We start from the raw sequence: 22,880 nt of genomic DNA on the forward strand, positions 1-22,880 counted from the left end.
TGAAAGCCAGTTGTTCAGAATAGAAAAAATAAAAGAAAAAAGAAAAACAAAGCAAATGCCTTCCAGGGCTTGAGTACCTAATATATGGCTGGTGTGGAGCTCGGCTCTTCACGTACGGTGTTATTAATCTAATCAGAAATCTGCAAGGAACCATGGTCCCCAGTGTTCACAGAGGCTTATAAATTAATAAGTTCGCCCCAAATTAGACCTGCCCAAAGTGGTAGGCGGGTGAGCTAGTATTTAATGCCATCAAGGCCTCCTGACTCTGAAGTCAATGTTCTTCTCTGTACCACGGGAATGATTTGGACCAAAGTCTTCTGAGTGTTTTTCATTAATAGGTCACGTGTTCAGAAGTCTCGGTGTACACAAGCTGTATCTTAAGGGTTGATGACACTGAGGGCAGATTGCCAGGCTCAACAGTCCACACTCACGATCTACATGTGTAGCTGCACCGAGCGAAGGGAACATGGTGATAATTGAGCAGGCCGTTGTCACCTTTTCCTCTCCATTCATGATACTGCGTAATACCCATTGTGATGGTACCAGCAGAATGGAGTGAACAGCTGGTTTGCAATGCCATGCATGCTCCCTTGCATGTCTTTCTGGCATTCATGCTGACAGCTGTTGGAGTGCCCAGAAAGGTGGGGGCTTTCACCAGCAGCTGGCAACAGTAAATACCTCAAACACCTATTGGTAAAATGAACAGCATGGTAAAAACAGGCTCCTGTCTTCCTTTTGTGTTTGGTCTGTTTCTTTTGTGTTTTATCACTTGTTACATGCCATGTTATTAAGTAGAAACTTTACAGATATTGTTAGTTCCTTTGATCTTTGCAACAACACCTTGTAACGTAAATATTCTATCTCGGCTTTGAAGATGCCGAAAGGGAGACTTGGAGAGGCTGAGTAACTTAACCACAGCCATGAGAGGCTTGTTCTTAGATTTGAATGAAAGCCGCAGCAAAGCTGAGTTTGATTTCTCAGTCACCATCAATGGTAGGGTAGACTAGCTCCATTAAAGATCCAAATCTTTTGACAAAAGGCAGATGAAAGAGTAAGATGGTCAGATGTCCAGTCATGAAGGCAAGCTGCTTTAGAATAGCTTGATTTTCCCTTTTATTTGGTATAAAATTCCTAGATGTCCAAACTAACAGGCCAATAATCACCCATTCCTGAGAAGTGGCTCACAGATTACATCCTGAATTCCCAGAGCAAGGGAGATGAGATTCTGTATTTATAAAAATAAAAACAAACAAACCAAAACAAAAAACCAGGAATTTTTCTTTGGATCTTCAAGTGATTATTTTAAGTGTGTCCTGTTTCTTCAACCACATATTTCATGCTCGGGGTAATGTTTGGAAATGACTGATTCTGTAGCAAATTTGTCCCAATCAAAAAGCTGGAGTGAAAGCTGGGTGGTGGTGGCGCTCGCCTTTAATCCCAGCACTAGAGAGGCAGAGGCAGGCAGATCTCTGTAAGTTCGAGGCCAGCCTGGTTTACAAGAGCTAGTTCCAGGATAGGCTCCAAAGTTATGGAGAAACCCTGTCTTGGAAAAAAAAAAAGAACAAAATAAACAAACAAATAGCTGTGGTTTTGTTTGTTTTGTAAATGTGATCTTCATGCCAACACTAAACGGTTAGGCAACTGTGTTTTCTTCATTTTGCTGGTCAGGTAATGGGAGCACGGAATACAGCTGTAGACTTCTTTTGAACTTGAAGGCAGACAGCCTACCTTTTCATGCTGCTACTGTGACTTTGGTTGCTTCTACTTCTCCTTCCCCCTCCCCACCATGCTCAGGATCAAATCTTGGTCTTGCCCATAGTAGGCAAGGAATCTATCTCTGGGCTACATCATTAGCCTATACCCTGCTACTTTAAGCACAGAGTCCTATTACTTCCTGCCAGTCTTGGGGGCCAATGCGATATTGAGTTGTAGAAAAGATGGAAAAACTCATGTTCAAGAGTTCTCTGGTCTTCTCAGTGTCTAAATCATGAAATATATTCTGTTTATAAACGGACACTGTTTTTTGGAGGTTATTCGGTGATGACCAGGAGCCTCAGCTCTAATTTTATACAGCCTGGATTCACAGCCAAGGACTGCAGCAATGAGCAAACCTTGAGGCAGCGGTGCATCTGCTTTCCCCCAAGACAGTTCAGTATCTCCAAGGAAGTGGCCTTCATGCGGCCATGCTGTGGTGAATTCCTGTGACACTGTATCTCCTATTTCCATGGACCTCGACTGTCTGTCTTCCGGCTAAACCTTTAAAAGGACTGAAACTTGGCAGAGAGGGACTAGTGTTTGCTCGAAACACCTGTAGTAACAGGATGAGAATGATGTCAAGCTTTGTTTTGTGATTGTGTATTCCTCATACACACGTCTAGAAATAATGCCTTATCTGTTGGTAGCAATGGTAGCCACTTAGGGTGGGGGTAGAATTAATATATACCTGGAAACACTCAACATAGAAGCCCCTCAGAGTTTGGAGATCAATTGTCTGGTACTGTTTCTACTCTTTCCTCCCTGGCCAAGGTTGTTGATCAGTTCTAGGTCATAGCTATCTAGACCAGTGGTTCTGAACCTGTGGGTCTTGACTCCTTTTGGGGTTACATATCAAATATCCCACATATCAGATATTTATATTACGATTCGTAAGAGTAGCAAAGTTACAGTTATGAAATAGCAACAAAAATAATTTTATAGTTGGGAGTCGCTATAACATGAGAAACTGTATTAGAGGGTCTCAGCATTAGGAAGGTTGAGAACCACTGATCTAGAAAGTACCGAATTCTAGCATCTTCCTATGTCTGAGACAGACAAGCATTGTGTCGGGGCTGGGTACAGGTCTCTTCTCAAGGGTTGTATCTTGCCTTTGACAGAGGAAGGAAGAAAATTCAGTTGTTTCCATGAGATTACTTACTGATCTGGTTAAAGTATTCCTGATGTCCATTCTTTTGACTATATATATATATATATATATATATATATATATATGTGTGTGTGTGTGTGTGTGTGTGTGTGTGTGTGTGTGTGTGTATGTGTATGTGTGATAAGGAGGGTCCTTGACTTAATGAATGTCAGTAAAACTGTACTTCTGTTCAAAATAGAAAATGGACAAAATATGTAGTAGTTTTAATCCATTTCTTTCCCAAATCACCCTTCTACACCCTACAGAAATGCCCTAGTTTGCCAAGACAGAGGCCTTTCATTCAGCTTGAAGGGCAATAGGAGAGCCTGCTGGATAAGAGTCAGCTGGGCCGTCTGGGACACATCCTGGCTTGTCACTGTGACTTCTGTCAATTTTTTTTAACAGCTATGTACCACAATTTCCTCACTGGTAAACTGGGATGACAGTATTCTTCTGATCAGAATAGTTATTAAAATTAAACAAGATATTTCATGTAAGGTATGTGGTACATAGGAACTTTCCAGTAATGGTTCCTACTTGGAAACCCTATGAATAACAGTTCTATTACATGAGTACATCGGTACCATTCTATGTGTGCATGTATATTTAAAACAATGTGGCAATATAGGAACATATACTACTGAATGGAAGTAAAAACTCTTCAATAATATTTGATGTGTAACAGTAGATGTAAGGGCAGCAGCAGTAAGTTACAGTTAAACTGTGCCATACCTGGGTGGCTAGCCTATCCACAAAGCCAGTCTGTGTCCAGTTTCCAGGCCTCAGACACGCAACAGGTAGAGGTCTCCAATAAGTGATGTGACTGGCCTGTTTCTTTCTAGGAGTTGTTGGTGGTAGTAGTCAGCTGCTGTAGTCAGCTCAGATATTTCAAAGGAAGACTATAGACAGGGCTCTTGTGATTAGTGCTAGGTTGGACAGTAGCTGTCTTAGTTAGGGTTTCTATTACTGTGAAGGGACACCATGAACACGGTAACTCTTATAAAGTAAAACATTTAACTGAGTTGGTGGCTTACAGTTTCAAAAGTTTAGTTCATTATCATCATGGCAGGGAGCATGGCAGCGTGCAGGCAAACATGGCGATGACTTCATCTTGATCAGAAGGCAATAGGAGTTAACTGGGACCCTGGGTGGTATCTTGAGCTTAGATAAAACCTCAAAGCCCGCCTCCACAGTGACACAGTTCCTCTGATAAGGCCACACCTACTCCAACAAGGCCACACCTCCCATTAGTGCACTCCCTTTGGGGGCCATTTTCTTTTAAACCATCACAGTAGCTTTGGCCAATTTCTCAAGTAGGCTCTTCTCACCAGACAAGAGAACTGCATGCTTTCCTTTTCTCAGTGGGGCTGTCTGGACCAAATGAGCTTTCCTACCTTCCCACTGTGTTAACAAGCATCCTCTGAATCAGAGGCGGCAGCTACATGACTTATTTGAATTTCTTACTAGCCCAGAGTTGGGAGATCAGGAGGTGGGCTCCTTTGGATAAACCTTGCTATTCCTGAGAGAGCTCCTGTGTAGAGATGTTTGGGTTTATGTCAACTCCCAGAGATGCAGACACTGTTGAATGACTTCACAGATCTGAAGGGAAGCCTAGCTCCCCAAAGCCAGAGCCCTACCATAGACACTCTCATCCTGGCTTTCCTCAACTTGCTGAGAGTTTTGTGTCTTAACAATGATAAGGCACATTGTATTGCAACTAGGCACTGGAGAATGGGAGATTTGGTTGACTTTAGCAGGACGGGTGTGCTGAGCATCATAACGATGTGCTTTAAATGACATCCTCCTCCTTTACCCCACCTGATGATGTCGACACTTGGGCATGTCAAATGGACCCAATCTAATACAGGGGCCAGATGGGGAGATGGGATCTATAGCTAGGTCTCTGTGGGTTCTGTGTTCTTTGATAGTAATAGTGAAAAAAAGGAGCTGTTTTCTTGATGTGTTTAGACAACTATTTCTTGGGTTATAGCCACAGTTTGAGGGTCTCTTTATACTCTGAGAGAATGTGACCTACAGACAGGTCCCATTTGCTAACACAGCATCATAACAACTGACTAAAAGCAGCTCATCACTTCCAGCCCACTGTGTGATTCCCATCACACCTTCCTCTTGCATGCTGGGTCCTGAGGACATTGAATTTTCCTACATCTGCCTGGTGCTTCCTGATCAAGATGGTCCTTGACCAACTAGGTTGTAATGTCCTGTGTACCTGTGACTGCCTAGATGTATGTCATGATTCAGAGCACATTAAAGCCCTAGAAAGCTCTGTAGTTGTTGAAAACAACAGCAAAAATCTCCCCAGTTTATAATTGTCTTCACCACTATTACTTGAAATGGCTTGATTACAAACTTCCCATTTCTCTAGCACACGTAACACCATCTTGTTGGGTATGAGTGCCCATGAAGGCATAGATTAAAACATTGGCTACTGCTTCTTATGATCTAGAGTTGAAAGAGTGATTTCTAGACTACAGATTTAATAAATTTAAAGAACAGCATCTAACACATGCATGACAGCAAGCAAATTTAGAATATCTCTGTGCAATAAAAGATATGATAAACAAAGCTAAAATATACTCATCAGACACCAGGGAAAGCCGGAGAAAACTCTGGCAAAATGTATTACTGTAAAAAAGGCTAATGTTGATGCATAAAGAATTCTGTAATCAAGTAAGAAAAAGGATCACCTGAATGAATAGGAGAAAAGATATGAGCAAGAAGGTTAGTTAATACAGGTATTTATTAAGTATAGAAAAGATGGCTGACAGTGCTGGTTACCAAAGACTTTTAAAATTACAGTGTCGAGTTGTTCATCACATTGCGAAGATTGCATATTCATTGTTAGCAAGAATTTGGGGAAATAGAGAAGCAGTAAAGAGAAATTGCTTACTCCCTCTTTCAAGATCATTTGGCAAGTTCTAAAATTTATATGCATATGAAGTTTGATGCAATAATTTGTCTTCAAGCAATCTGTTCTATAGAAATCCTTATAGGGCTGTGTACAGTTTTCCAAATATTAACTGTCTCCTTAGTGTGGTTTTTATAATTAGGAAAATGGAAATAGCCTAGTCCACAAGCATGGTAAGGTGAAGGAAGCATGTGTACCCACTGGGCTTTGTGAATGGGGGTCAGAAATTAAGAGAATGTGCTCCAAGAGACAGCATGCTAAGGATCTAGTAGAAGAATATATATATATATACACACACATGCATACATACACACATGCATGTATATGTGTTCATATGTGTTCAAGAAGAGCAGAAGGAAACTCACTGTGATGATAATTGTTTTCTTCTGGGGTACAGAGACTGGAGCTAAGATGAAGATGGGGATTTGAGAGGCAATTTTCACCCTTATTTTGTGTGATTTTCTTTTACAACTAAAATGTAGTGCTGACTTTTAGAAATTATAATCAGGGAGAAAAGGAAGCAGGGCTGGAGTGGGGCTGTTGTGTGAGTAAGGCGGCTATGGCATTCAGAGGTCACAGGAGTGCCTCTCGGAGTAGCTGCCTGAATCCAAACCCTGGCTCCATAGTAACCTGCAGCAAGTTGCTGAATCTTGTTGCAATCAGGTTTCCTTGTCTTTGAAAACCCCATAACCCCTGTAGGGCTGTGATTAAGATGATAATATATTTGCAGTGTTCAGTACAGTATTTGCCCCAATATAAATTTTCAGAAAAGTTAGTCATTATTTAAGAAGCTCATTTGCATATATCTAGGGGTAAGTTTTTTAAATCATATTTTTATTTGTGTGTGCTTGTGTGCACGTGTGTGCACATACCTTGGTTCAAGTGTGGACGTCAGAGGACAACTTGTGGATGTCGGTTCTCACTTTACACTGTGTAGACCCAGGGAGTGGAACGCAGGCCATCAGGCATGGCGGTGTACCTACTCAACTACTCTTCCCATCCCAAGATATTCTTGAAGAAAGTAATCGTCGCTATGTTTATTCTAGAGTGATTGCGGAAGGATGACATACTTTGATATCATGTAGAGCACAGAGGAAATAAAAACACACCCTTCCACTAGGCCCTTAGTCATTATGCTCCCTCTATATGTCCTATGGCTCCTGCTGAAATTGTAGATTGCCCACTGCTAAGCAAACTGTATTCCTTCCAGGGGAAGGGAAGTGGTTCATACCACTGGATAAAGAGAAGAAGAGAAAATCCATCTTCCTGTTCAGTTTTCTTAGCCCAGCCACTGGGTCAAAACATACTATTATTAACATGTGAAGTGTTTTCTGTCCACTATAGTGACTACAGAGAGAAAATACACATAACTCCGTTCAAATCACCCTAGCCTCCAGCAAATCTGCTCAAGCACAACACCTTGTAAGAGAGGTGTCCATTATTAAGCACCCCAAATATGCTTTATGCCCTGCTTTGATGCCTCACATAATACAGAAACTGACACAGTAAAGATGTCTTTGTCCAAAGTTACATGGCTAAGAAGGTGTGGAACCAGAATCCAATCATAGAGTCGAGGAGCTTCCAACATTTTACTCATGTTTCTGCGTTTTTACGTTGTGATTTCCCTGTGCATGTGTGTGTGTGTGTGTGTGTTTACGTGTGTGAGCATGTGCACGAGCACTTGTGAAGGTCATGTGTTGACATCAGTGGCTTCCTCTTTTGCCCTTCACCTTATTTTTGTGACAGGGTTAATTCTAGTTAGCTTTAACTGTGGGCCTGACACACTGAGAGTCAGCGGGGAAGGGAAGTCTTGATTGAGAAATTGCCCAGATCAGTGGTCTGTGGATGGGCTTGATTGTTAACTTATATAACAATAGGGCCCAGTCCACTGTTGGCAATACCATTCCCTGGGCGGGTGGTCCTGGACTATGTAAGAAAGCCAGCCAACCATGAGTCTGCGAGTGAGCCAACAAGCCTCGTCTATCTATGGCTTCTGCTTCAATGGTGTACCACAACTGGCATGGTGAAATAAATCCCATAAGTCATTACTGGCCAGTGTTTTATCACTAGAACAGAGGATCTCCATGAAAGTCAGAGTTCACTGGTAGATTAGACATTGGGGCTCTGGCATCTCCTGGTTTCCAGGTTCTCAGAGATCTAAGCCTTTCGAATGGATGTTGGGGACCTGAACTTGGCTCCTTATATTTGAGTAGGAACTTGTTTACTAGATAGGCCATCCTCCTGGCCTGAGAGTTCTTTTGTGTGCACAAAGGAATGCACGGCCCCTGGAGCCTTGAGTGATTATCGAAGAGTCTGGGATGCAGGGTCATTCTCTGATCTGCCTCGTGTCACAAAGTGTCTCGCTCAGCAGCACAGAGGTGTGGGATGTGGACATCACTCGTGTTTATTTCGTGTTCCACCCAGGTGGCGGCTTTGAAATACATCCCGTCTGTCCTTCACGATGTGGAAACAGTCTTTGATGCCAAGTTGCTCAGGTGAGAGTTTGTGATGTTCTCTCCCCAGCTCTGCAGTCACACCAGGGATTGAAAAGAAAAGCAGGGCCCTCTATGCAAACTCTCAGCTTCAGATCTAGGTGGGAACACTGCGGGAGCCTTGCTCAGGGGCCTTAGGGTGAGAGGTTTCGGTTTCATTACGCCAGGCTTCGATGATAACCAGTATGTAATGAAAGCATCCTCCTTCTCTGAAGATAAAGAATGCGAATTGACCGTGCAGGTTTGTTTGAGGCAGAACACTCCACAGCACACGGGCCTACGGGTTGTTTGCTTTAGGTCCCGACATTTGCCTGGTAAATCCCATAACTGCAAAAGGGAAAGAGATCGTGGAGACTGGTTGGTTTCATTCTGTTCTCTCCTTTTTAGCTCCATCCATGTCATAGAACAAATGATTTTTAATGAGATTATGCTGTGGGAATGGGGCATCTGAGACTGACCTGTAGCTGTTACTTTTCCTTAAATCCACCGAAATTCTCAGATAGGATAACAGATGATACAACACAAACAAAACACCTTCTACATGGGAGCAAGTTCAAATATAGAAACATTCTTGCATGTCCTTCCTGCAGTTTACTGCTGTTATTGCAACAAATGTTGGAGCCTGAGAAATTAGCATAGGTGCTATTCTTTGAACTGCATTCAGGCCCCAGCTAGGACAGGTCCAGTAGCTTTTTGTTGTTGTTTGTTTGCTGTTTTTTATATCAGTTTCTTTTTCTTTTCCCTTTCTGTACAGTGCAGCTCCTCATTCTTAGGCTTTAAGTGCTAATCTACCCGAAAAAACTGCTTCTGTCTATTAAAAATAAATGAAACTCCTCCCACTCCCTGCTTTCTTCTTCTACCCCTTGCCACGATTGTCTGAAACTCTCTGCATGCATCACACCTATTGCGTTTGTATTGATTCATTTGTTTGATGTCATATACTGACCTTCATTAGACTGTGTCATGGCAACCGTCACCAAGTCTGTTCATTATATTCCACTTCTCTGCATACTCCCACTGCGCACTATGTAAATTTTTACTGATGTTAGGGGTAAGTGACTACCGTGAGCAGATAAGAGCTATAGTTGGGGGAGGTGATGTTAAATTTCTGGTGGGAAAAAGATAATCTCCTTTCTGGTGTCCTGTGCTGGTTCCAACCCCCGCAACCTTTTCATAGCCTTCTGAAAAATACTAAGGACCCCCTTTGGATTTTGAGATTTACTATAAAGGGTTGCTAGGTATCAGACATTTTTAAATAAGGTGGTTTAGCAATGTAGCCAGTTGGTTGAAGTACTTCTCGTAAAAATGATACAATTTAAAAAAAAAAAAAGGGGGCATCTGTGACCCCTAGAGCCTTGGCACAGACTGCCCCTAGAGAGGTGAGTGTCTGAGTTCCCAGTTGGAGGACCCTGCTCTCTAGGTCCTAGCCCTGGGAGGCACATCCCATGCCCACCCTCCACCCACCAAACACCAGAGACTCTAGAGCAGCCTCCCCTCATGTGTAACCATTCTCCCACTGCATGGGTGACCAATGAAGTCTTGGCCTAGAATGCCCCCTCTGCCTACAACTGAAAGAGCCCCAGAACCATATCAGCACCAACTAGAGTAAGAGACCTGCCTGCACCTGGAAGAAGAATGACCACCTAAACCACAGGTCCCAACTCATCCAAATGGAGGAAGAGGAACCCCCAAAAGCCCAGGCCCCACCCGGACCCACTGGAGGAAAAGCTAGGCAGACAACAGTGTAAGAACACACTCAAGTGTAAGAACACACTCAACAACATAAAGAGCAATATGGCACCACCAGAACCTAGTGGTCCTACAACAGGAAGACCTGAACGTCCTAACCCAGGAGAAGCAGAAGAAATAGACCTTAAATATAACTTTATGAAGATGATAGAAACCCTTAAAGAGGAAAAGAAAAATTTCCTAAAAGAAATGGAGGAAAAGACAAAAACTTGGGTGAAATCAATAAATCTTTTAAAGAAAGCCAAGATTAGACACACCTATCCACAAATCCAGCCTTACAGAAAGTACTAGAACAAACCAACTCCAACCCAAGGAAGTTAGCTGCACACACAAAAACACAGGTAACAGATAATTTCACACCTCACACCAACAAACCACAAAAAAGGGAATCACACAAACACTACCACTGAAAAATAATAGGAATAAAGAATCACAGGTCATTAATATCTCTTAAAGGCAATGGACTCCATTCACCTATAAAAAGACACAGGTAACAGATACAGAAACAGGATCCATCCATCTGCTGCATACAAGAAACACACCTCAACCTCAGAAACAGACATTATCTCAGAGTAAAAGGTTGGGAAAAGATTTTCTAATCAAATGAACCCAAGAAACAAGAAGGTATCTAACAAAATAGACTTCAAACTAAAATCAATCAAAAGAGATAGAGAAGGACACTTCATACTCATCACAGGAAAAATCCATCGAGATGAAGTCTCCATTCTGAACCTTTATGCTCCAAATAAAAAAGTAACATTACTAAAGCTTAAATTCACATCAAACCCCACACACTAATAGTAGGAAATGTCAACACCCCAGTCTCACCAATGGACAGGTCTGCCAGACAGAATCTTAACAGAAATAAGAGAACTAACAGATGCCATGACTCAAATGGACTTCATAGACATCTATAGAACAGTTCATCCAAACACAACATAACATACCTTCTTCTCAACATCTCATGGAACCTTTCCTAAAATTGATCACACACACAGTCACAAAGCAAAACTCAACAGATAACCAAAAAATTGGGGAAAAAAACCCTGTATCTTATTGGATCACCATGGCTTAAGCTAGAATTCGACAACACTAATTGCAGAAAGCCTACAAACTCATGAAAATTGAACAATGCTCAACTGACTCACCCGTGGGTCAAAAAAAAAAAAGAAAGAAATTAAAAACTTCCTAGAATTCAACAAAAATGAAAGCACAACATACCCAAACCTATGGGACACTATGAAAGCAGTGCTAAGAGAAAAGTTTATAGCACTAAGTGTCTACATAAAGAAAGTGGAGGAATCTCACACTAGTGACTTTACAGCACACCTGAAACCTCTAGAGCAAAAAGAAACAGACACACTCAGGAGGAGTAGATGACAGAAAATAATCAAATTGAGGGCTGAAATGAATAAGATAGAAACAAAGAGAACAATACAAAAAAATCAATGGAACAAAGAGCTGGTTCTTCGAGAAAAAAACAAAAGCAAAAACAAGATAGACAAACCCTTATCCAAACTAGCCAGAAGGAAGAGAGAGAATATCCAAATTCACACAATTAGAAATGAAAAGAGGGAGATAACAACACACCCTGGGGAAATAAAAATCATTAGGTCATGCTTTGAAAACCTATACTCCACAAAATTAGAAAAATCTAAAAGAAATGGACAATTTTTTAGATATGTACCACATACCAAAACTAAATCAAGACCCAATAGACAATTTAGATAGACCTATAACTCCTAAGGATATAGAAGCAGTCATCAAAAGTCTCCCAACAAAAAAAGTCCAGGGCCAGATGGTTTCAGTGCTGAAGTCTACCAGAACTTCAAAGAAGAGCTAGTACCTATACTCCTGAAATTGTTTTACACAATAGAAACAGAAGAAATATTACCAAACTTGTTTTTTACCAGACTACAGTTACCCTGATACCCAAATCACACAAAGACTCAACTAAGAAAGAAAATTACAGACCAATCTCCCTCATGAACATTGATGCAAAAATGCTAAATAAAATACTGGCAAACCGAATCCAAGAACACATCAAAAAAATCATCCGCCATAATCAAGTCAGCTTTATTCCAGAGATCAGGAATGGTTCAACATATGAAAATCTGTTAATGTAATCCACCATATAAATAAACTGAAAGAAAAAAAAAACATGATCATCTCACTAGATGCTAATAAAGTCTTTGACAAAATCCAACACCCCTTCAAGATGTCTTGGAGAGTGAGTGACGTAACCCAGACACAGAAAGACAAAAATAGTATGTACTCATAAGTGGATATTAGACATAAAGTAAAGGATAATGAGACTATAAAATCCACAACCCCTGAGAAGCTAGGTAACAAGGAGAACCCTAAGAGAGACATACATGGATCCCCCTGGGATGAAGAATTAGACAAGAACTCCTGAGAAAACTGGGAAGGGGTGAAGGGAGGGCTTAAGGGGAGGAGAAGAACATGAGGGAACAGGGTGGTTGCAATGGGGGAAGGACAGAGAGGGAGAGCAAGGAAAGAGATATCTTAATTCAGGGAGCCATTACAGGGCTAGCGAGAAACATGGCACCAGGGAATTTCTCAGAAATTCATAAAAATGACCCCAACCAAGACCCTAAGCAACAGTGGACAGGGTGCTTGAAATGGCCTTTCTTTGTAATCAGATTGATGACTACCTTAATTGTCATCATAGAACCTTCATCCAGCAACTGATAAAAGCAGATGCAGAGATCCACAGCTAAGCACTGGACCGAGCTTCTGGAAACCAGTTCAAGAGAGGGAGGAGCAATAATATGAGCAAAGGGGTCAAGACCATGATGGTGATGCCCACAGAAACAGCTGACCTGAGCTAGTGAGAGCTCACTGACTCTGGGCTGATATTGAGGGAACCTGCATAGGACCAAATTAGGCCCACTGAATGTAGGTGACAGTTGTGTGGCTTGGGTAGTCAGTGGGGCCAGGATTTATCCCTAGTGCTTGAACTGGCATTTTGGAGCTCATTCTTTTTGGAGGGATACCTTGCTCATCCTATATATGCAGGGAGGAACTTGGTCCTACCTCAGAGTAATGTGTCAGACTTTGTAAAAATAAAAATCATAACCTGGTTTTTAATGCTTGTTTCTTTGCTGCCTTACTGGTGTGACCTTGGGAAAGTTAGTTGACCTTTCTAGCCTTAGTTCTCCACACTTTTCAACCTGATATAGTGTCCTCCCCAGTGATCTCAGCACACAAGCTGAAGGAGAAGGATTGTGGGTTCAGAGCCAGCTTTCACTACATGAAGAGAACCTGCCTCAACCCCACTCCCCCAAGTAATAAATAGGTAAAATATAAACATAGGGATACCTTTTCCTAACATCATGGTGTTAGGTTTGTGACACAGGGTAAGTGTTTGTGTCAAGCACACATCTGCTACACAGTAAGGCTCAGGGCTAATGGTGGTGTTTTCAGATTTCCACATCTGTTTGTATGCTATTACTATTCAATGCTAATATCAGCATGTTCACTGAAGGTTCACTGTCCACCTGGCGCTCTGCCAGGATTTGGAAGTGTAAGGAAGGCTCAGCGATGTCAATTCTGGCCCTAGGGCACTAACCGCCCAAGTTGGAACCTCAGTGACATGAGGTGTGTGGCTTGGGTCTAATCTCTGCCAATCCTATTTTTCGTGTCCTCAGCCAGCTCCTGTATGAGTTCTACACCTGTATCCCCCCGGAGAAGCTGCAGAAGCAGAAGGTACAGTCAATGAACGAGATCGTACAGAGCAACCTCTTCAAAAAGCAAGGTGAGCATGGGGCTCCCTTCTGGGTGGGCCCTCTCTGGGAAGCTGGGGCTGGAAAGCCACTCTGTCAGGCACTAAGGCACTATAGTGCCTCTTTGCTAGCAAGCTTCTTCCTCCATGGGTGTAAAAAGCAGCGAACAGTTTAGATATTAGAATCTGCATTGATTTTTAAGAAAGCTTAAGCCGTATTGCTCATTTTTCTTGAGACAATTTAATGAGTTGAGAAGTCTGGCATTATCCGCCTAGTGCCAGTTTTCCCTGTGTCATCTGTTACTGCTGTCTTTTACTTGGAGGGAGGTGGGCAAAGTCTCTTTAAATAGAAAGAACCTTTAGCTGAGCAGTTCTCCAGATCTTGAGTGTGTCAGAATAAACTGGAGAGCTTGTTGAAATGCAAATTTCTGGGCCCATCTCCGTGAGCCTGATTAAGTAGGAATTAGCAGCATTTTTCAGCTTTTAGAAGAAGTGCAAATTATTCTTGAATAGGTAAGGCATCTACAGGATCAAATCTGAAGCATGAAAGGTGTCACATAAAAAAAAAAAAAGGGTCCTTCAGACCCTGGACAGTTCCTTCTTGGAGGGGGTGCTGTAGCTTCCAGCTTCTTGTATTTGCTCCTGGGATGGAGAATGGAATCCATTTGCACACACACACACACTCTCTCCCCTTTACTATATCTCTCAAATGACTGTGTCTCATGTAACTGTCCTTTGCCTTTTTCTTTAATGATAATTTGAGGAGATGGAGGAAGAAGAGACGATTTAGGCAAAGTTGCGGTCATTGATTCTGTTCCACCATGTTATCTAACAGGCACTGTGAAGGGAAGGGGGCTCCCTTGTTTTGTAGCTGGTGACTCAGGTAGTCCTTCCAGAGAAGAAAGTGTGAGGGTTAGATGCTCACTCTCATCCCCCATGTCTTCTGCAGCAACATTTCTGGGTCACACTAAACCAATCATACATTCTACTTCACATAAATGCTTTGTCTATCCAGAAACCCCGCATTTCTTCTTTCTTCATCCTTCCTTCTGTGAAGAAAAATAACAACAAACAACAAAAACAAAACCTTTAGAGGTCATCATTGTCTTCTGTGCCCCAAGACCAGCACTTTCTGGTTTTTCAAGTCCTCTGTCCACACACTGATATCAGTTCTAAAACTGGAAGCGAACTGTGAAAGAGACAGAGGCCTTTGAATATGAGGGGTCAGATGTTACCCAACTGGAATTTATTCAGGAACCAAAGCTTGAACATTTATGCAAATGATCTTATAATCACAGAACTATTCAGGAACCACTTCATTGTAAACTTGATTTCCTCCCCAGTGTCTGGCTAACAAGGTACGTGCGCAATCGTTCTTCCAACGGCCTGCCTGGAGTTGCGGGAAGGTTAGAAGAAAGCATGTTCCTGTGTGTTGGTCGCTTCCTGACATTTAGATGGATGTATGGCCAGAGTAAAACAAGACACATATCACTTATGCAGTGAAGGGAGATGGGGTCTCATAGTTGTGTCTCATCTGTCACTGGCTTTTCATAACATGGGTGTCTCCCTTTGAAAAGCCAGTGACAGATGAGACATAACTATTTTCAAAGGGAGACATTCATGTTTTGAAAAGTTCCACCTCCATATCCAAATGTGTCGGTTGTCCTTGCTCTGAAGGTTTTGAGATATGCCTAACCCTGCCTTCTTACACCAAGTCTTCCGGCAATGCTTCTCCCTGGATGCATTGGCTAAGTGAACCCTATTAGCAAAGGAAGTCAGGAGGGAAGCTTCGCCTCCCAGGCGTCTCATGTTCTCAAGTTCAAAATGAATCGAGGGTGAATTCATGGGGGCTTCCTGGGGTCCATTGCTCTTTGCTGAGTGTCTTTCTTTCAAGCCCTAAATAAGGTGAGTTTTATTCTCTGCCATTTGAGCTGTAAGGAAATCCCCGTTATTCACGCTGTGGAGTGTCCTACGCCTCGGGGATGTGATTTGCTTTGAGCTTCTCTCATTTGACTGCCAGATGTGCAGACTCGCCTCGAGTATTGTCAGCGGCATTAGCTTGTACCTGCCGTCTGGAGCGTTTGTATGGCCACCAAGCAGAGGAGTTGGAAGGTTTTAGAGCCTTTTGCTGAGATTTGACACATTTTGTTATTGGGTCCTGCGGAGGACTGAGAGATTGCAGGGTAGACAGCGCCGGCTCGTGGGCCACACTTAGACCACAGTTTCATTCTGGCTTACTCACTGTGGGTGCTTTTCTTATCCTTTCTGGTCCCCCGTAAGCTTATCTGTCAATTGGGAATAATAAAAATAATACCTGTCTCAAAACTCGGTCTTGTAAGGAAGGTACTGACATGGGCAAGCCTTTTAAAGGACTCGGTGCAGGGTCAGACCAAGCAGGGTTAGAGTTGTGGGTATCTTTTCTTCTTCTGGCATTATCCCAACTTCTGCCCTGACTTTCTTGCCTCACATCACGTAGCCACATAGTTTGGGACACTTGGGACACTTGGCAGCCGTTCTCTTGGAGATTCACTACAGAGGACTCCGCCCCTTTAAGAACATACATCAATAAGCTTTTTTTTTTTTTTGGTTTTTCGAGATAGGGTTTCTATTGTGGCTTTGGAGCCTGTCCTGGAACTAGCTCTATAGACCAGGCTGGTCTCGAACTCACAGAGATCCGCCTACCTCTGCCTCCTGAGTGCTGGGATTAAAGGCGTGCACCACCATCAATAAGCTTTATCGTGGCATTTTCATACCTAAATATAACATGCTTGGATCATATTCAGATCCCTTACTCCCCTTTATTGTCCCTTAAGATTCCTTTAAAGTACACACATAAGACCCCCCTCTACTGTGTTCTATGGAGAATGAATGAATCTCCATTAGCCTCAATTTACTTGACCTACGTCTTTGAGTAACTCACTTAATTTTAGTGAGCTTTAGGAATTTTAATCTCCTCGTCTGTACATCAGGACTGCTCTTTCAGGTCCTACTGAGCTGTTATATAAACTAGGTAGCATCATAAGGCTTGTCAGTCTGGGCATGAGGAGGGCGGAGTCCCATGCTATGGCCACTGTGCCTGACTGTCTTCCTATTAGTGCTATACTGCAGCAGGAGGACCCAGGATCCTGATTTGCATTTTCTTCTACACAAGTTCAGACTCGCCTGAGGGTGTGAGGGGAAGAGAAGTGATCAGATCCACCTGGACAACTTGCAAGGGTTTGTGGGAAAGCCAGCCATCTGTGCCGTGGAGTGGTGGCTCTGATGGGGCAGAACTAACCTCTCGGGCAGGCTGCCATTGACTCTAAGGCTGGTCATAGGCTCCATCTGGTCAGTGTGAGCTGCCTGAGTATCCACACTGCTACCTTCTCCCAAACAGCAGAGGGAGAGGCAGGGAGCAGATGGGTCAGGTGTTGTAAGCTTCAGTCTCTGGGTCTTCTCACTGGCAACTCCTGGAGAGGCAGAATGGAGAACACAAGACACCTAGTTGTCCACTGTGGAGCAGCTGCCTTTGAGTCCCATCGCTGTCCTTTGCCAAGTGTCTTGAGCTGCCATGTTCTCAAGTCACAATGCACACTGGCTAGGTGACTGTAGGGGTTATAGGGAGAAGTAAGATCATTTGTGCCCAACCTCACAGTCACTTCCTAATCGTCACCCCACTATAGCCTTGGCAAGGCAGAAGGTCTCTCACTTGGCTGTTAAAATGTTCTTACTGAAGTTAGAAACACCTCTTAGCCTCCAGTTTCATGTCAGAAAATTGTGGCTGGGACTCATAAGAGGGTTTGGTCTTAAACACCCTTATCTCTGGGTGCTGGCCGGATTTGCTTACTTGCTGTGTTGTTTAGAATGAACAGCCTTTCTGAGCTTCAGTTTCTTTAGAGACAAAATGGTGTGTGAGTGTGTGTGCGCACACACACACACACACACACATACACACACCCCAAGACGGGATGGCTGCTTATTAAAAAGTATCTGATGTGTCTTTTGTATGATTGCAATAACCCTAGCATAATAACAGTACCAACAACAATCTACTGGAGAGTCGTAGCAAGGGAACACCAGCTATGGAGGTGGAGAGATGACGCAGCACTCAAGAGTGCTTACTGCTCTTCCAGAGGACCCAGGTTTGGCTCCCAGCACCCATGTCAGGTGGCTCACCACCACCTATAACTCCAGCTCCAGGGGGCCCCAAAGGTGCCTACACACATATGCTACACGTAAGTCTACTGTTTACATACCATACACACACACACACACACACACACACACACACACACACACACACACCACACACATCTGTGCTTTAAAAGTCAGTTAAGCATCAGGTACTGCTTAGAACAGGAATTTTATATCATATTCTTATAACTTTATTTATGCATTATCATCCTTGACTTACATTTGGGTTATCTGAAGCCTAGAAAATTGGGACATTTATATGACAATGAGACCAAAGGATATATTACCTGTTGGTATTTTAGGGTTTTGAGCAATGTGATTCTGGGATCACAGTCTCTCCCCAAATCCCAGTGGGTTGAACATTGTGAAGTTCTATCTCTCTGATGAAGGCCATAAGCCTTTTGTCCCCATGAAAGTTAAGTCAGTTGGTACCTGATACACCATATGTAGCAGGAAGGTGGCAGAAGGACAGGAAGAATGACAAGGAACCATCTTAGCCTACACTGACACTTGCCTATTCCACCCACAGTGTGCTGGCTAAAGCCACGTTGTCTACCTCATTGAAGGGACTGTGGGGTGGGAAGGACATGCAAGGAGACTGCCTCTGCCTTCTACCACTACTAAGTTTTAGAACTGGATTCAGAACACACATCATTTGAAAATCAAAATCCATCTTCTTTTCCTACTTGAACATGTTTTGTTTTTATGTTTATTTTTGTGAAATGTGCTTCCCTTCCACTTGAAACCATGTCTTAGCAGTCACCCTGAAGGACATCTTTCACTGCTCCCTGGCCACCCCTGGTCCAAATGTTGCCTTTCACACTCTGATAGATGTGGGTGGGGGGTGGGCATGAGTCTGTAGCTCATCTGCTGCAGACAGTCTGAGTAGCATGCTGGTATCAGGCTTTAGCCAAGGGGAAAATGTATATGTGTATGGGGGGGGGGGATTCCACCCCACACCTAGCCAGACTCTAGCCATATGGCAGGCCTCCTTTCCCATCTGCCCTACACATACTTACATACTTCTGCTCTTTGTGTTCTGCCTGGAGCTCTCTAGCCTTCCTATCCCCTCCTGTCCTGGCGGAACAGTCACCATCCCTTCTCCAGCACGTTACCCTAATGGCTCATGTAATTCAGTTTGGTGCCGTGCAACACTTATTTCTATCCCTGCTGTAGGTCAGGTGTAGGACTGTCCTGGGGGTACAACCATCCCAACTCTGCACACCGTGTCCTCATGCCCCATGTGCACAGAAGACAAAACCACTTGCTTTAACTTCTATGGTTTTCATCTTCCTTTGGTCTCTACTTTATATGGTGGCAACTTAAAATCACAATTAGAGATGCCTTATGGCTCTAGGTTTAGCAAAGCAGCTCATTCCGTCTCTCCCAAATGACATCTTAGCCCATGTCACAGATACTCACTTAGGACAGAGATGAAAGACTGCCTTTGTCATTTCCTTTAAAAATTATTTAAAACAGCTTCCTCCACCTAGGGATTTTGTTGAAGAAGGGAATTTAGATACACATGTCTGTGGCATGTCGCCCTGCCAGATAAAACAGCAGCTGACTTGTCCCCCCGCCCCCCATTTTGTTCGCTTCCCTAGTTCTTTTCCTGGGACTCTACAGGTGGACCAGAATTGAAGGGAAGCAGGACAGCAGAGATTTAAATATGTTCAGAAGTACACTGTGGCTTCACAAAGAGAGCGAAACAAGGTGTTTGATCTCTGAGAGAGATTCTCCACAGCTTAGATACAGCCAAGAGCCTGCTCTAAATGGCGGCATCCAAACATGCAAGTTCTAAAATTCTTTGGATTTGGGGCGTGCATGATTGTACATGATGTCAGTCCTCACAGGGATCCTGATAGAGGGCATGGGCCTCTGTTCAAGGGAAAACGCAGCTCCAGGAGCCTGAGAGGAGAAGGAAGAGGCAGAGAGATGTAGCTCTGGCCAAGCAGAGCTTGCCTCGTGTAGCAATCAGTCGTTCCTTTTAGCCTTCTTCGTGCAACTCTGTGCTGATGCAATGAAGTTCTGAAGGAGAATCTCTCTTTCTGTGCACTGTCTGCTTAGGGGCTGCTTAGTCACACCAGCTCTTGAATGCTTGCTTGCTCTTGGACATTGCAGAAAAACACAGCATGGCCAATGGTTAGTATACAAAAAAAAAAAAAAAAAAAAAACTAACCCAACAAAAGCAAACAAACAAACAAAAAGGGAAGTAAGTTCCTCACTTGTACTCAGGTACTCAACTGGAAGAGCAGTGGGTTTTTATTCCTTTGACGGTTGCAAGGTTTTATATTATTTTATTGCTTTGTATGGCTATGACCTGCATAGCTTAGAGATTGACATAACTGGGGCAATGTGGAATAAAGAAAGGACAGACACACAAATACGTGCACAGAACAGCTGAGCTCTATTGCTGTGCACTCTGACAGGGACTCACTAGCAGCCCAGAAGCTCAGTGTGTTTACTGTATGCATCTAAAGCAGGAGGTGGGTTTATTGAATAGAGCTTATGGAGGACAGGCTGGCCGATCTTGGCGGTGGTCTCTGTAGGAAATCAGTCTCAGGTTGTAAGCTTCGGTTCACATTTTCTGGACACAGTGTCAGCATCTGCAGATGGACAAGCTGAAGGCTATGGCAATTTCCTAGATCCTGACCCAGAGAAAATATTGTCATTCCTGTTTCTGAGGCTCTGGGTCCTAGATGTGCCCATGTTCATGTAAACAACATATAATTGATGCAGGACTGTATCCAGTACCTCACTACATACTCATTTTGTTATCAGTAATAAACAATTAGCACCCTTCTATCCCTACTCCCAGAAAAACCTAGAGCATTAGTAACTGTTTATCTAAAATCACATCTTCCCTTTTTCTAGTGAGCAGCTAGATTCTTGAATTCATCTTGAATCTTGCTGCTTTCTTAATGCAGTTGTATTGAGTCTGTAGCTATTACTAGTGTTCTGGTCATTTGAACTTTTGAACTATTGGTAGTTGGGAAACTTTTCCATTTAATACTTTAAGATCCATCCATTTCATAGGCTGCTGAAGTTCATTGTTTTGATGACTGGGAAGAGCCGTTGTGTGAAGAAATCAATTTATTCACTCATACATCCATTTTAAGCATTAAACTTTCAACATTTGTTGTTAATTTTTCCCTTGTAAGATTTTCTGGTGTGGATAGCCTTACTCAACTGTTTTCTAAATACTGAAGAATATCTTTGGGGGTAATAATTACCTGAAGACTCTCTTGGTCTTCGGGGATCTGAATATTTCACTTTAGCACACGATGCCAAACTATTAGCGAAGGCAACTACATCAATGTATATTCTCACCAGCAACCCAGGAGACATCCCATGGATCCATATACTCTTCTTCACCTAGTCTTAGCCCATGTCTAGTCTTTGCCAATAAGACGGCCTTCAAATACATTCTCGTTCTCTCGGTGTATGTTCCCCTGGTCACCAGCGCCGTTAGCCATCTTGTCTGATGTTTCTTGGCTACCCGTAACTTGAACGCCTCTTTACAAATCGTGTCCATTTTCTTACCGGGTTCATGGTTGCACTATTAGTTATTTTTCTTTTCGCTGTGATCAAAATACCTAACAAGAAACAACTTCAGTGAGGAGGAGTTTATTCTTGCTATAGTCCGTCATGGTAGGGAAGGCAGGGCCAGGAGGGTGAGGAGGGCTTCGTCACTTTTCTTCTGTAGACAGTGAGGTGAAACCATGGAAACCGAGTGACCCACATCCTCCAGCAGACCCATATTCCCTACCTTTAAAAGTTCCAATCATCTTCCAAAATAGGACCACCAACTGGGGACCAAGAATTTAAACACATGCACCTATGGTGAGCATTTCGCATACACAGTTAAGACTTGTATTTCTATTTCTCACACTCTTGTTTTCCTGGCTTAAAAAATATCTGATTTCTAATGATTCTCTTCATTTTAAGGAACAGTTTTGGAAAAAGAAATTAATACTTCATCAATCATTTTTAATAGTCAAATCTCTTATTTCAGGCTTTAGAAATTTGCTCTCAATCACAAAGTCGAAAATATATTTGTATATATTTTTGTTAAGAGTTTTATAAAGTCAGGCAGTGGTGGTACACACCTTTAATCCCAGCACTTGGGAGGCAGAAGAAGGTGGATCTCTGTGGGTTTGAGGCCAGCCTGGCCTACAAAGTGAGTTCTAGGACAGCCAGGGCTACACAGAGAAACTTTGTCTTGAAAAGCAAAATAACAACAGCAAAACCCAACCAAACAAACAAACAAACAAAAACACTGCAAAAAAACCAAAAAAGGAAAATAAGCTTATAGTTTTATTTGTGATATATAGGTTGCTAGCCCCTCTGTGAGTTTCTACTTTTTGTATAATCTCACAAACAAATCTGATTCTTTTTTTTCTGCTTGTACACTCATGTTTCTCCTTTTTGTTAGACTATTCTTTTCCATGTTTAAGCTGTTTTATATTTTTGGGCCATTGTTGTACTTGAGGACTGAGATCAGGGTTTCCCACAGCCTGGACACAATCCCTTGTCCATAGTATGTTAGCTGCCTGTGTCCTTGGCATTGTGATTGATTAGACAGTGAAGGGTCAGAAAGGTCAAGAAATAGGGGCAGTCTTTTCTCACCAAGGCATCTCCATATTAGGCTCTGGAGTGATATGAGCATCATGGGAATTACGTACCAAGACATAACACTTAACCTTCTGTAGGTTTAGACTTGCTTAGTTATGAGAGAAATAATTTTCCTTATGCCAAAAACTTGCTGGGGTCCATAGGGTCAGCTTCATAGAGTTTCTTTGCGCATCTCACAAAGACAACATTGAACTGGGAGTAGGGAAACCTCTGTTGTGGTAGCAGCAATTTTATCCACGTCAGCAGCTGAGATTT

At 42.8% G+C, this 22,880-nt stretch overlaps 1 protein-coding gene across 1 annotated transcript in view; it reads left to right on the top strand.

The window, feature by feature from the left end:
- Positions 1–22,880, top strand: part of Dock2 (dedicator of cytokinesis 2) — a 406,844-nt gene that overhangs the window by 113,524 nt on the left and 270,440 nt on the right. The window contains exons 24-25 of the mRNA XM_041676225.1: positions 8,256–8,326; positions 13,744–13,850. Coding sequence (XP_041532159.1) covers positions 8,256–8,326; positions 13,744–13,850 — 178 coding nt within the window. The remainder of the gene's footprint in view (positions 1–8,255; positions 8,327–13,743; positions 13,851–22,880) is intronic.

The sequence above is a fragment of the Microtus oregoni genome, unplaced genomic scaffold (assembly GCF_018167655.1).
Source record: "Microtus oregoni isolate MIOR12 unplaced genomic scaffold, Mior012 000027F_ref0000203, whole genome shotgun sequence".
Lineage (NCBI taxonomy): Eukaryota > Metazoa > Chordata > Mammalia > Rodentia > Cricetidae > Microtus > Microtus oregoni.